The sequence below is a fragment of the Callithrix jacchus genome, chromosome Y, assembly GCF_049354715.1.
Source record: "Callithrix jacchus isolate 240 chromosome Y, calJac240_pri, whole genome shotgun sequence".
NCBI lineage: Eukaryota > Metazoa > Chordata > Mammalia > Primates > Cebidae > Callithrix > Callithrix jacchus.
The window spans coordinates 4777290-4790503 of record NC_133525.1 but is presented as its reverse complement, the minus strand read 5'-3'; the positions used below and the strand labels follow the sequence as shown (position 1 = coordinate 4790503).

General features: G+C 59.1%; 1 protein-coding gene across 1 annotated transcript; it reads right to left on the bottom strand.

Moving 5' to 3' along the window:
• Window positions 1–1206: 1206 nt before the first annotated feature.
• Window positions 1207–12188, bottom strand: LOC144581315 (A-kinase anchor protein 17A-like). Its single transcript, XM_078364498.1, has 5 exons — window positions 12013–12188; window positions 9570–10350; window positions 8658–8806; window positions 4256–4496; window positions 1207–3079 (listed from the first exon to the last, which is right to left on the bottom strand). Exons 2-5 carry the CDS (start codon window positions 10329–10331, stop codon window positions 2180–2182), a joined length of 2052 nt encoding a protein of 683 aa, XP_078220624.1. The 5' UTR covers window positions 10332–10350; window positions 12013–12188; the 3' UTR covers window positions 1207–2179.
• Window positions 12189–13214: the final 1026 nt, after the last annotated feature.

Here is a 13214-nt window from a genome sequence, read left to right as displayed (position 1 = left end):
CGGGCTCAAGTGATTCTCCTGCCTCAGCCTCCTGAGTAGCTGGGTTGGATGACAGGCGTGTACCACCACGCCTGGCTAATTTTTTGTTAATTTTAGTAGAGATGGGGTTTCAACATGTTGGCCAGGCTGGTCTCAAACTCCTGACCTCAGGTGAGATCCGCCTGCCTTGGACTCCCAAAGTGCCGGGATGACAGGTGTGAGCCACCGCACTCGGCCCTTGTGACATTCTTACAGCCGCTGAACAGGCAGAAACTCAGGACCGGGCTGTGCAAACTGACACAGATGCACAGAACTGTGAGGGGCCCATGTTTCCAGTCAGCTTCTGGGCAGAAAGGACAGAGCCATCTGAAAGAAAGGCTGTCTCTGCAGCCCTCATCCGCTAGTAATACGAGATTGGGGGTTGGAGAGGCGCGTGTCCAGACCTCCAATCATCAAGGTTTTTTTTTCTTTCTGAGATGGAGTCCCCTGTCACTCAGGCTGCAGTTCAGTGGCGCGATCTCAGTTCACAGCAACCTCAACCTCCCGAGTTCAAGCGATTCCCCTGCCTAAGCCACCAGACTCGCTGGGATTACAAGCACCCACCACCACACCATGCCAGTTTTCTATTTCGGGGTTTTGCCATGTTGGCCAGGCTGGTCTCGATCTCCTGACCTGAAGTGATCCACCCTCCTCGGCCTCTCAAAGTGCTGGGATGACAGGCATGAGGCATCACCTGGCGGAAGGTTTGTGTTTTAATTCCACAGCGGAAGGGACTATTCCACCCCGCTCAGGTTAAGCAGGCGGCATGTACACTACCTGTGACCACACTTCAGGCGGGAAAAAGAACATCGTTTAAACCTGCTTTTCGAGCTTTGCTAACTTGATAGTTCTCAGCAAAGAACATCCTAAGACGCCTCTTAGGACCAAGACGGAGTCTCACGCTGTCACCAGGCTGGAGTGCAGTGCAGTGGCGTGATCTCGGCTCACTGCAGCGTCCACCTCCCGGGTTCAAGCGATTCTCCTTCCTCAGCCTCCTGAGTAGCTGGGATTACAGGCGCCTGCCACACCTGGCCCCTTTCGTGTATTTTCAGTACAGACGGCAAAAAGTGTGCGATAATCATGACTCAGCAGTTCTGGGAAACGCCCACGATTTCTATTGGTGTGAGACGCCCTTGGCTACCTTTACCTCAACAAGGGACTCCAAGGAACAGAAAAACACAAAGATCGTAACTTTAGCTCACTGGAAAAAGATTTTACTTCACCATAAAAATGCAAATTGGAATAAACACCATCTTTCCGACCGCGAACGTTACAGATGTGTTTAAGTGTTTCTGAGCCTGGCTTTGAGGAGCTGATTGTAAAACTTTACAAGTTTGCAGCCTTAAATCTGTGTGAAACATTCCAGTAAAAATAATTAAGCCAAACAGCTTCTTAAAAAAACACACACGCACACTAACCTTTACTAGAAACCAAAGCTTCGAACCAACCTGTTTTCTGCTAAATTCCTTCAAGTTGTAAAAAGTGCATGTGTCTGATGTTAAGGAGCATCAGACCGTGGGCAGCACTGCCCCCTCCGACACCTTAGAAGGAGCAGCGCCTGAGTTTGATCTTGAAGGACCTGCGCCTTCCTCATCCCTGACTCAATGTGATGGTACCACATTTCGGCACCCCACGCAAACTGCACTTCTCAGACAGTCAAAATTACAATCAGGGGTAAATCACCAGGGTGAGGCCTCTTTTCGGTGCCCGGTATCTGCTGCTCCAGTCCTTTGGCGACTCTCCGCTGCCTCCTGTGTCGCCTGCACATCCTCAGCTGTGCGCGGCGGCAGGTCGCCGAGCTACCGCAGAAACCTCACGTGTGCGGGGAACACAGCAGCTCTGCCATCCTCACAACAGCAGGTATGCGTGGTTTTCCTGACAGCGAGGACTGGCCGTGTTAAAGCTATCGGATCGAGTTCTTAAGGGCGGGTGTGCAGAACCGAAGCGCCAAGCTTGCGGCGGTGGAGGAAGATGAGCGCTCAATGGCGTCATCCTTCTTGCCGGCGGGCTTCTTGGACATTCGTGGCTGCAGAAAGGTCTTGGCTTTGCAGGGCTGGACGGAGAGTGGAGGAGGAGGAGGAGGAGGAGGAGGAGGAGCCAGGGCGCTGGAGCTGCTCCTGTCTTTCCGCGGGACAGGCCGTGCGGAGGCCATGGGCCTTCATTACCTGTTCCAGGCACTACGGTGCCTGCTCGGGGACCGGGAGCGCGAGCGCTCGCTCCTGCGGCGGTGGCGGCTGCGCTTCCTGCTGGTGCTGCCCCTGCGCTCCCGGCTGCGCTCCCGGCGGTGCCTGTCTTTGCTGTGGGACCTGCGGGTACGCGCATGGTCGGCACTGTCGCTGCGCCGGCGGGGGCTGCCGTCCTTGTGCACGTGCTTCTTGTGGGTCCGCCGCTCCTTGCGCGGCCTCCCGTCCTCCCGGCTGGCGCGGCTCCTGTCACGCTTGTGCCGCTCGACGAGCGTGTCTCCGCCGGCCCGGCCCCGGCCCTTGCTGGGCTCTCGGTTGCACTTGTCCTGTTCCGAACAGGAGTCTTTTTTGGAGACGTTCTGCTCGCAGGCGGGGAGGCCCTTGGGCTGCTGGTTGTTGTCGGGGATGCAGGAGAGGACGCCAGGGCACCTCTTCTCCGGGGATCCATCCTCGGGGGCCATGCAACAAGCGCTCTGACCCTCGTTGCCCGGGGCATCCTCGGCCACGCTCCCGTTCACGCTTTTGGGAGCGCCATCAGCCTCCACGAGGGTCAGTGTCTCCCTGGGGGCGCCGGCCGGGGGCTGGCCCGCGAGGGGGTGCGGCGTGGCGGGGCCCACACAACCGGAGGACACGGTGTGCAGGATGTCCAGCACGGGCTGCAGCAGCTCGTCGTGCGCGTGGGCATCGTCCGGCTTCTTGCTCAGCAGGATGCTCAGCAGCCGCTCGCGCAGCTCCCGCTCCTTCCGCTGCAGCCCCAGCGCGCGCTCCTTCTCCTCCTCCACGCGCCGCAGCTCCGCCTCCTGCAGCCGCCGCCGCTCCTCTTGCTGCTGCAGCCGCAGCTTCTCCTCCTTCCGCTCCTGCTGCTGGAGCTTCACCGCCTGCAGGGAAGAGGAAAGCGCCGCTGAGCTACGGTCTGGAGCACACTAGACGCCGGGAGAGGAGCTGCGCAGGTGTTTGCAGGCCCCGTAGTCGGGGCTGCAGGGGCAGCCGTGTGGCTGGACTCCAGCTCCGGGGTGGAGGCATCTCCTGAGCCAGGTCCTGCCTGTCCATCCCTCAGCTCCCTTGGCCACGGCTGGGCCATCACACCTCTGAGTGACAAGGAAACCCCTTGGCGAAGCGACTAGGTGCTGCCCCGGGACGGGCCTCTGGGGCAGAGCCAGGCCTTGCCGCGGGGTCCCCAGCCATGTCGCACACAGGCGCCTGCAGTTAGGTCACAAGCGGCCGCCAGCAACAGGGAGCTGAGAGGACGCCGCAGACACACGCGTGGCCGCCGCACGGGGCGAGCCCGGCCTAGCCTGGATTAGTGTCTTCAATATTCACCATGAGGAAAGGACTGGGCTGCCACGTCTCACCTCTTGTCAGACTCCTTCCCGGGGACTTATCACAACTGTAATCAGACAACAGGTTATGGGGTGGCCCTGCACTGGACTGCAGGGGGATGCAGCCCTCCTAGGGACACTGAGCTTGCTCCCGAGGTCTGTCTGGGGAGGTCTGCCTGGCCGCCTGTGAGCCCTTGCCGTGGGCTCATGGGGGTTACCAGTCCCCCGTGTAGGAGGGGCAAGGAGGCTCTCAGCGCTGAGGGATCCTGAGTACTGGCTCTGGGGAGACCTGCAGGCTCACACTGTGGAGGTGGGACCCAGCCCGCTGTAGGCCTCTAAGTGCCCAGCCCTCTGCCCAGCCTGCCCTGCCCTTCTGCTCTGGGCCACTGGGGAGGTCACAGCTACGCCAGCTGACCACACACCAGGATAGAGGCCAGAGTGGCCTCTGCACTCTGTGCCACCACCCTGAACCAAAGAAGACGGACAGCCTCTGCCCCGGCCCCCCTGGAGGCGGCCAGTCTGCACCTGGGGAACTGAGATGCACCAGCTTTGCAAAAGCTCTGACACCATCTGGCACGACAGAGGACTGCCTCAGCCTTACTGGGCAGGAGCTGCCATCCTCGGCATCAAGGCTGGTTTGTGTGCAGAGGCGGCCAGCGGGGAGACCGCACCATAACAGCACCCACGTGTTAGGGGAGAAGCGGCTGTTGGCTGCGGGGGCCCGGCGGCGGGTACCTTGGCTCTGCTGAGCAGCTCGGCAACGAGCCGGATGGACTGCAGGTTCCTCTGGGCCAGAAGCAGCTTGCGTTCCTCCAGCCTGATCTTCTCCTGCAGCTGCTTCTGCTCCTCCGCCTGCAGCTTCTCCAGCCTCTTCTGGCTGCGGCGCAGCTCACGCTCCCGCTGCTTCTGCTCCCTCTTACGCAGCTTCTCTTCCCTTTTCCTCTCTCGCTCCAGCTCTTCCAGCTCCTTCTGTTTCCTGCGTGGGACACACCAGGGGTTCGTCACAGACAGCGCGTGGCAGCCAACACCGCACACCACAGCAGCCTTCCACATGGCGGGCAAAGAGGACGCGTGGTCAGGCCCGGAACTTTATCTCAACGTGGACTTCCGCTGGCGCAAAGCAGCCCCAGAAGAGGAAGGAGTGAGTCGGGCGAGGACCTCCGTGACCTTCCAACGCCGACCTGCTAAGTGTGACCCAGCCATGAAACCCCCACACACACCCACATCAGAAGCCACGCCCCCCACCAGCCAGGGGAAAGAGGGACAGACAGACGGGGGAAACAGCTTCGGCAACAACGTGAGATATCACTGATGATTCTGGGGGTGGCATCTGTGGCCACCACTGAGGGAAGGCCAGCCCCCCAGGGGATAAGCAGAGCATGGGAGAAGCACACAGACAGCCACGAAGCCACGTGAGGCACCCGGCTTCAGCCAGTGCATCCATCCAGAACACAGCACCCAGCACAAACTGCAGGGAAACAGGTGGCAGCTCCACAGGAAAGCTTTCTAAATATCACACGTGAAGCCCAGAATGTGCACAGGCAGGAAGGAAGCCCCAGACAGCAGCAGCTCTTGCGGAGAGGAGGCAGCACATGGGCCGTGCACAGCCGCGCACGAGAGCCTAGTGGACGATCCGGCCTTGAGGATGACGGACCGCACACATCCATGTTCTACGAAATTCTAGAAAGGGCACACCCACGATGGCGGAAAACCGCCAGCTGCCTGGAGCTGCAGAGAGGGTGACGAGTGAGCAGGGCAGGAGGGGCCCTTTCCAGGTGACGGGGCACGTGGCGTCGTCCGACTGCACCCAGCGCCAGTACAGTTCTCCACGTGACGACCACCCGGGACCTCAACGAGCAGAGGGGCGACGATACACGCAGATGCACACAGACGGACCCGTCCCAGCAGCCCAGTGGCGGCGAAACACAGCAGGACCTCCTAAGAGTGGCCAGGGCTGGGCAAGATGGCTCATGCCTATAATCCCAGCACTTTGGGAGGCCCCGGTGGGCAGATCACAAGGTCAGGAGTTCTGGCCACCACGGTGAAACCCCGTCTCTACTACAAATACAAAAATCACCTGGCCGTGGTGGCGTGCGTCTGTAATTCACAGCTACTCCTGAGGCTAAGGCAGGAGAATCGCCTGAACCCGGGAAGGGGAGGCTGCAGTGAGCCGAGACTGCGCCACTGCACTCCAGCCTGGGGGACAGAGTGACACTCTGTCTCAAAAAAAGAAAGAAAAGTGCAGCCCAGAAGCCGTGCGTGCAGCTCTCACCAGCACCAGAGAACGCAAGCAGGCCTGAGGCAGCCGAGGAAAACACAGTGGCACGGGGGAGGCCGTTTCAGCCCACCAGGGAGGGGCCGCACTGGGTGAGTCCACGTGGTGCAGGAATCCCGTGAGGGCCCTGCACAGCGCTGGCACGGGGCAGTCTCCCTCTAAAGAAATACAGCCACGCCACGCAGCTCCTCATACTTCTAAAGACCGAGGCATCCTGGAAACAAGGGTGAACGGCGCAGCCCCCAGAGTCCGCCAGAGACACGGGGAGCTCCCCAGCTCACCCTCCCTGGCTCTGCAGCTCTCAAATTAATTAAACCACCACCAGACACCGGAACAGGCAGGACACAGAGGCTGAGACTTCTGACGCCTGGGTGTGGGGGGTGGGGGGTGCCAACAACTGCCTGGTGAGGCAACGAAGCCTGCCAGGGTGACGCAGACACCGAGAGGACACACAGGGACGAGGAGGAGCAGGCCAGGAGGAAAGGCATCCCGAGCTCCGCCTCCCCAAGAAGGGATGCAGTCAGGCGCCGAGGCCCAGGCAGAGATCCACACCAAACAGTCGTGGGCAGCCAGGACGAAGGCCCTCAGGTGGCGGTGTGCTCAAGGTTTAACTGCCCTGTGAGCTGTCACGCCCCACACTCACGCTCAGAAGTGCAGCCTTAGGCAGGACTCACACCCATACTTCGAGGCTGGGCAGCCTTCAGAGGACAGCTCTCACTAACTCCAAGTTACACGTGGGGGCTCTACAAGCAAACACGCACCATCTCCACCCATCAGTAAAAACACGTGGGGCCACCCTGGACCTCCCCCACGCTCAGGCCCTGAGGAAGGACAGTGGGGCCAGCGGGTGCCAGCACGGCCCTGCCTGGGGAAGCACAGCCCCACGAGCCACCCTGGAGCCCTCCCACCAGCTCCCCTAGACCACAGGCCTGCCCCAAGCCAAGGCTGTAGCCACAGCGAAATGCCGTCCTGCCATCCACAACATAGGGCCTCGACCCACTGCCCACAAAAGCCCTGTGGTCTGGCCAGGCGGACAGGGCCACTTCCCATCACACACACTCCACTGCTCCTACGTCCGTCTCCCCGCAGGGCAAGGCCACGATGCGGCTTCTGCTCCTGACCCCCAAGCTGCTTTCCGAAAGGTCGCGGGGAAACTCCTGCAGGGCTGAGGGGTCTGAGACTCCAGGCCCCACTGCACACTTCCAGAACCCATGCGGACAGGCCCCGCCACGTGTGCACATTGGAAGACGCCCCTGTCATGTCCCGGGACAGTCTCCCACCCCGGGTGTCCCGGTCGGCTTGACAACGGCTGACACGGAGGACCTGACTCAACCCCACAATAAAACAGTGTCTCCTAGGGGCCTCCTCCCAGGATGGCCAAGGAATAGCACGTCCCTCCCTCCCAAGGCGTCGGCCTCTCTACTGCCTGCCTTGGGTCCTGGCCCCCAAACCCCGGTCCCATTCACGGCCACTCGCTCACACACGGTGCCTGTCCCTTCTAAGGAGGCCCCTGAAGTTCAGCGGCAGAGGCCGACAGCCCAACTCACCCTTGGGGAGGCAGGGGGTGTGTGTAGAACAAACCGCCCGCAGGATGGGGAGTTCAGTCCTGGGGCTCTCAGCAAAGATCAGCCACGTGCGTCAACACACAGTTTAGTGTTTTGTATCACAAAACACAGTGCCAGTTAAAGCATAAGGAAAAGAAATGACGCGAACCAATTTGGCCACCCCAGAGGCCGTCCAGGAGCCCCCCGACAAGTCAGATGGAGCACGATGTGCGGGACGCACAGTCATCACAGGAGGGTTGGGGGGGGTATGGAGGAGGGCGGCTCCCCACCCCTCCACTCATACCTTCTGCAATCCTAAGAAGATGGAACGAGCTACAAATGCTGCTTTTTGTTTTTTTAAACCTGGCCATCATCATCAACGCCCTACTTCCTTTTTAACACAGCCTCCACCTACATGCAAAATTGCAAAGGGCCAAGGCATTCTGTTAGTATCAGCAGGATACGTGAGCACCGTGTGCAGGGAGAACAGGTAGCTCTTCGGGAAAGGCGCGGTTGTGGGAGCTGGCGGACACCGTGTCACACCACAACATCTGACAGGAACACAGCAACACGCACACTCTCACGCAGGTCCTCACACACACACATATCCACACGTGCACATGGGCACAAGGACACGCACAAGTCCACAAGCTCACCTGTGCAGAGGCAATCACACGTGGGCACACATGTGTACACACGCACGCACATGAGTACAAACAAGCTCACAGGCACACACACGCAGGCACGTGTGCAGATGCACAGGCACACACACTCGGGTCCACACGGATACACGCAAAGTACACACACCGGTTCACAGGCAAGAAGGTCCACGGGCAGAGATGTGTACATGCACACGGGGGCACACACTAGCTCACAGGCACGCGCACACACATTCATGGGGGTACACGCACACGCAGGTACACACAACCTCACAGGCACGCATGCAAACACAGACACGTGTGCAGATGCACATGCACACACATTGGGGTCCACATGCATACATGCAAAGTACACACCAGCTCACAGGCACACATACATAGACACACATAGGTACACGAGCTCACAAGCACACACACCTGCACGTGCATGTATGCGCACAGACCTACAAGGAATACACGCGCACACACCTAAACAGGAATACACGTGTGCACACACCTGCACGGGAGTACACACAGGCACACACCTGCACGGGCGTACACATGCGCACTTGCACGGAAGTACACGCGCACACACACATGCACGGGAGTACACACGCGCGCACACACACACAGGCAGGTGCCAGGCACCTGCGCCGACGGCCCGCTCCCAGAGAAGGTACCTTTCCTCCGCTCGCTGCCTCTCCTCCGCTTCCTTCTCTCTGCGCTTCTGCTCTTCTCTCTGCTGCTCCAGTTCCTGAAGCTTCTGCCGCTCCAGCTGCCGCTTCTTAATTGACGCATCACTCAGGTGTTTGGTGGAATCAAAAGAAACCTTTAAGAGCCAAAAACAGTGTGGGATACGCGGCCCGGAGCCCTCTTCCACGGGGTGGCCTCAGGGCCTGAGCACCCTCAGCACTCACAAGGGACAGCAAGCAGCCCTCACCAGTGAGCAAACACAAGTGACGCGCCATCACTGCCGGACGTGGCTTCCCTTCCGCCACCCGGCCCCACCATTCCCTGTGATCACGTTCACCAAGCGCGCCACATGCACACATGCAAAGTGCACACACAACACACCGGTTCACAGGCAGCGGAACGCCTGCAGCGGGCACACATACACACACACAGACAGGCACACACAACAGCTCACAGGGCCCCCTGCCCACACCCACGGGGCACATCTTAAGGCCACAAATCCTCCCTCCTGAAGGCCGGCTCATCTGTCACCCGGAAGCCAGCACGGGTCACAGCACACAAAGCTAAAGGGAACATTAAGGCCTTGTTTCAAGGCGCATTCAGGGAAGGCCAGGTTCTCCTGGTTCTGTCATGGTTCAAATCCCTGCCAGGGCTCCTGAGGGCCTGCCCCTCACCCGCTATGTGCTGTGTGGCTGCTCCTCCTATTTCATGAGATACAGAATTTGCAAAACCACAGCACAGGTCCCCTACTCAACCTCACGCCTGGGCCTCTGAAATTCTACAGGGTCCAGGGCAGCTGCTGTCATTCTACGTAGGGGAGGTCCCTGCAGCCTAAGGGGTGTAGCTGAGAGCTCCGGGCTGCCCCTGCCCAAGGCAGCCTCAGAGTGGGAGGGGCTCACCTTGATGTTGCAGGCCACGGCCTTGCCGTCCTCGCCCTTGTACATGAGCTTCATGCCACGAAGGGCACTCATGGCCTGGATGAAACCCGCGTACTCGCGGTACTGCACGTAGGCCTCAAAGTTCAGGTGCCCCCCGAAGCTAAAGGTGTGGAAGTTGCGGCCCGTCATCTCCTCGCGGTACGGATCCAGCATGGGGATGTCCACGTTCCGGATCTCCCCGAACCTGGCGAACACCTTCACCAGAACCTCCTCGCTGGGCTTCTCGGAGCCCGACTCCTTCAGGGCGAACCACTTGCACGGCAGCCCCTCCAGGTGGATGGTGTCTGGCCTCTCGCCCGGCAGAGTCTCGTTCATGTCCTTGGCGTCGCGGAAGAAGGAGTCCCAGTCGTGCCGCGTGGGGAAGTCGATCTTGAACTCGGCCGCGCGCACCTTCAGGATGTCGGAGAAGCCGCTGAGCTTGATGGTCTTGCCATCCAGGCAGGCCAGGAAGGACTTGACCAGGCTCTTGTTCTCCACCTCGCCCTCGAAACGGATGAAGTCCATGGTGCTCTTGGAGATGCGCAGCGTGGAGAACTGGTGGTTGTGCACCATGGCCTTCAGCCTCTCCATCACCTCCCAGTTGGAGATGGACTTCCCCGGCTGCTTCAGCTGCGGCAGCGCCACGCTGATGGTCATCTTGGTGATGGGCTTCAGGAACAAGCCGTACGCGGGGCACAGCTCCACGGCCTCAGACGTGTCGTGCACGATGGTAGCCGCTGCCATAGCCTCTGGGACCTGGGACCTGAAAAGTGAAACGCAGATGGTCAGCGCCAGCACGTCCACCTCCCCCTCGCCCTTTCACCCCTCCCCACGCCATGAAGACCGGCACTTTGGACCCAGAGGACAGAAACTGCAGTGTCTCTCTGTAGTGTCAGACTGCTTTCTAGCTTGGAAAAACCCTTGTCAACGGAGTTCCTTTCTTTTAGAAACCATTAAGGGTACACTAAAGGGGAAAGAGCCAAGCTGAAAGCCTCAGAGAACAGGTCAGTGTCAAAGCCTCGGCCACCCCTACCCGACACCCAGCACCCAGCACGCAGCACCCAGCAGCTCCCAAGGCCTGCAGGACAGGAAGCCGAGCACGACCAGGCCCCTGGCGCGGGTCAAGTAAGAAGAGAGAATGTACAAACACCCTGCTCCTCGCGTTGGCACTGAAAAACCCTGGTGAAGGGAAGTCAAGGGGCAGGGACGGCACAGCTGACGGCTTCTGGGAAGGTTTTGGGCAGGAGGCAGCGGCAGCCACTATTTGCACTCATAAAACAGGAAGTCTCGGGCTACAAAAACAATCCAGAACCGTGAACCCTAACAATCTCCGACGGCCAGACACCTCCTGGCTTTACCCACTCAAAGCCAAAAAGTACGAGGGCCTTTCCAAAAGTTGGGGCCTGGAGCTTGCACATCTGCACCTTCCTCAACCCACCTCTTCCCTACTGGGCCGACAGGCAGCCACTTCCTGAAGGTCCAGTCCGGGCAGAAAAAGCTTGACTCACAGAAACCTGAACGAACATCCCAGGTGACTGCCTACGGCCCCGCCGCCCACCACATCAACCAGGAAGCTTCCTGCCAGTCCCAGGCCCGAGGCAGGTGGCGTCAAACAAGTGCTGGAGGGTGGAGAAGCCAGCGGAGAGGGTCAGTGGGGCATAAGGGAGGGGGTCCAGTCTGCTTAGGTACCAGTGACCCTCCCCGAGAGCCCAGGCCGCCCCAGCCAACTTCACCACCGAGGAAACCTCCCGACTCTGGCCTCCAGTGCCCCGCGACCACGCCGGTGCACTTGGCTGCGCAGTCCCCGGGACCGGCACTGTCCTTGGCAGTTGCATCTACCCCATCTCCCCCGAGCACAGCCTCAGGCCGCCCCTCCTAGCCCCTCAAGGGCCCCACACTTTCCCAGGCCCCGGGCCAATAGGCACCCCCAGCACTCCCCAACGCGCTGCACTCCTGGATGAGCCGCAATGCCCCCACCTACACAGCACTGCCCCAGCCTCCGAAACCCCTCTACAGCCCCCTGCCTCCCAGAATAGATCTAGGAACCACGCCAGCGCCCCGTCCCCCAGCCCAAGGCCCCTCCAGTCTCCCGCCCGCAGAACCCTGGGGATCCCCAACCGATCCCCCGAGCTCCCAGCCCTCCGAAACCGCTGCAAGGCTCAGCTCCTTCGCTGGTGTCCCAGTAACAGCTCCAGCCCGCACCCCTACTTCCAAGGGCCCTAGGACCCCGACCCCAGACCTCCCCAGCCCCCGGCTCCCCTGTACAGCCCCGGGAGCTCCCAGAGCCCTGGATCCGCCCTACGTCCCCCAACCAGCCCCCTCACCTCCGAGACCACCCCGGCCCCGCCCCCAGACCCCGGCCCCCCGGGCCCGGCCCGCGGAGGGACGCGTTCGCGGGCTGCACCCAGGCCAGGGCGGCGCTCACCGGCGCGGGGCTTCGCCTGCGTCCCAGGCAGCCGCCGCCGCTGGCCCGAGCTCCTGCGGTCCCCCGGCAACTCCCGGGCAGGCACGGCCTCCCCGCCAGGCGCCGCCACCGTCCTCCGAAGGAGCCTCAGCCGCCGCCAACCACCGCCACCGCCGTCACCGCCCGCCCTCTGTGACGCCTTTCCGCTTCCTATGGGCGCGCTCGCGGAAGCGGCCGCGCGGCGGCACCGGGCTTCTCCTTCTTGCCCTGGCCCCGCCCCAGGGAGGCAGGACTTCCCGGAGCCCTGGCTTTTGCACTGCGCGTGCGCGAGCCCCCCGCGCCCTTGTGCCGCCACCTGCCTTCAGGTAACCAGGGGACAAAGGTGGGCCGGGGTCTGCGCACATCGCCCTTAAGCCAAAAGGACGGGGTCCGGTGTGGGGTCCAAATTCCAATTACGGTCATGAATATATATAATAATATTCCAAAATGTCAAATGAGCCTACAACGGGATTCTATACTATTATGTGTAATATACTTACGTAACTTATGCATAAGTTGGATGTCATATTCTATGACATAATAACAGAATTGTATACTATGCATTGCTAGTTAATTGTTAATTGAATTGTTAGTAATTATGAATTGTATTATTAATAATTAATGCATAGCATTACGTAATGTAACTATGAAACAACAAATGATAATTTGTAACGGTATTATGAAATGAATGATAATTATATTGTAATTAGGAAATAATGATATTTTGTAATGTAACAATATAATAATACATGATCGGCCTGGCGCGGTGGCTCACGCCTGTAATCCCAGCTACTCGGGAGTCTGAGGCAGGAAAATTGCCTGAACCTGGGAGGCGGAGGTTGCAGTGAGCCAAGATTGTGCCACTGCACTTCAGCCTGGGCGAGAGAGTGAGACTTCGTTTCAAATAAATGTCATTTATAATGTAATTACGAAGCAATAAATGATAATTTATGACGTAATTACAAAATAAATGATAATTTATAAGGTAATCATGAAACAAATGATAATCTATAATATAATCTAAAATAAATAATTTATAATGTAATTGTGAAATAATAAACAATAACCATAATGTAATTTTGGAATGATGTAATTATAAAATGATCATTTATAATATGATTATGAAATAATGAATGACAATTTATCATGTAATTATAAAATAATAAATGAGGCGGGATGATGCG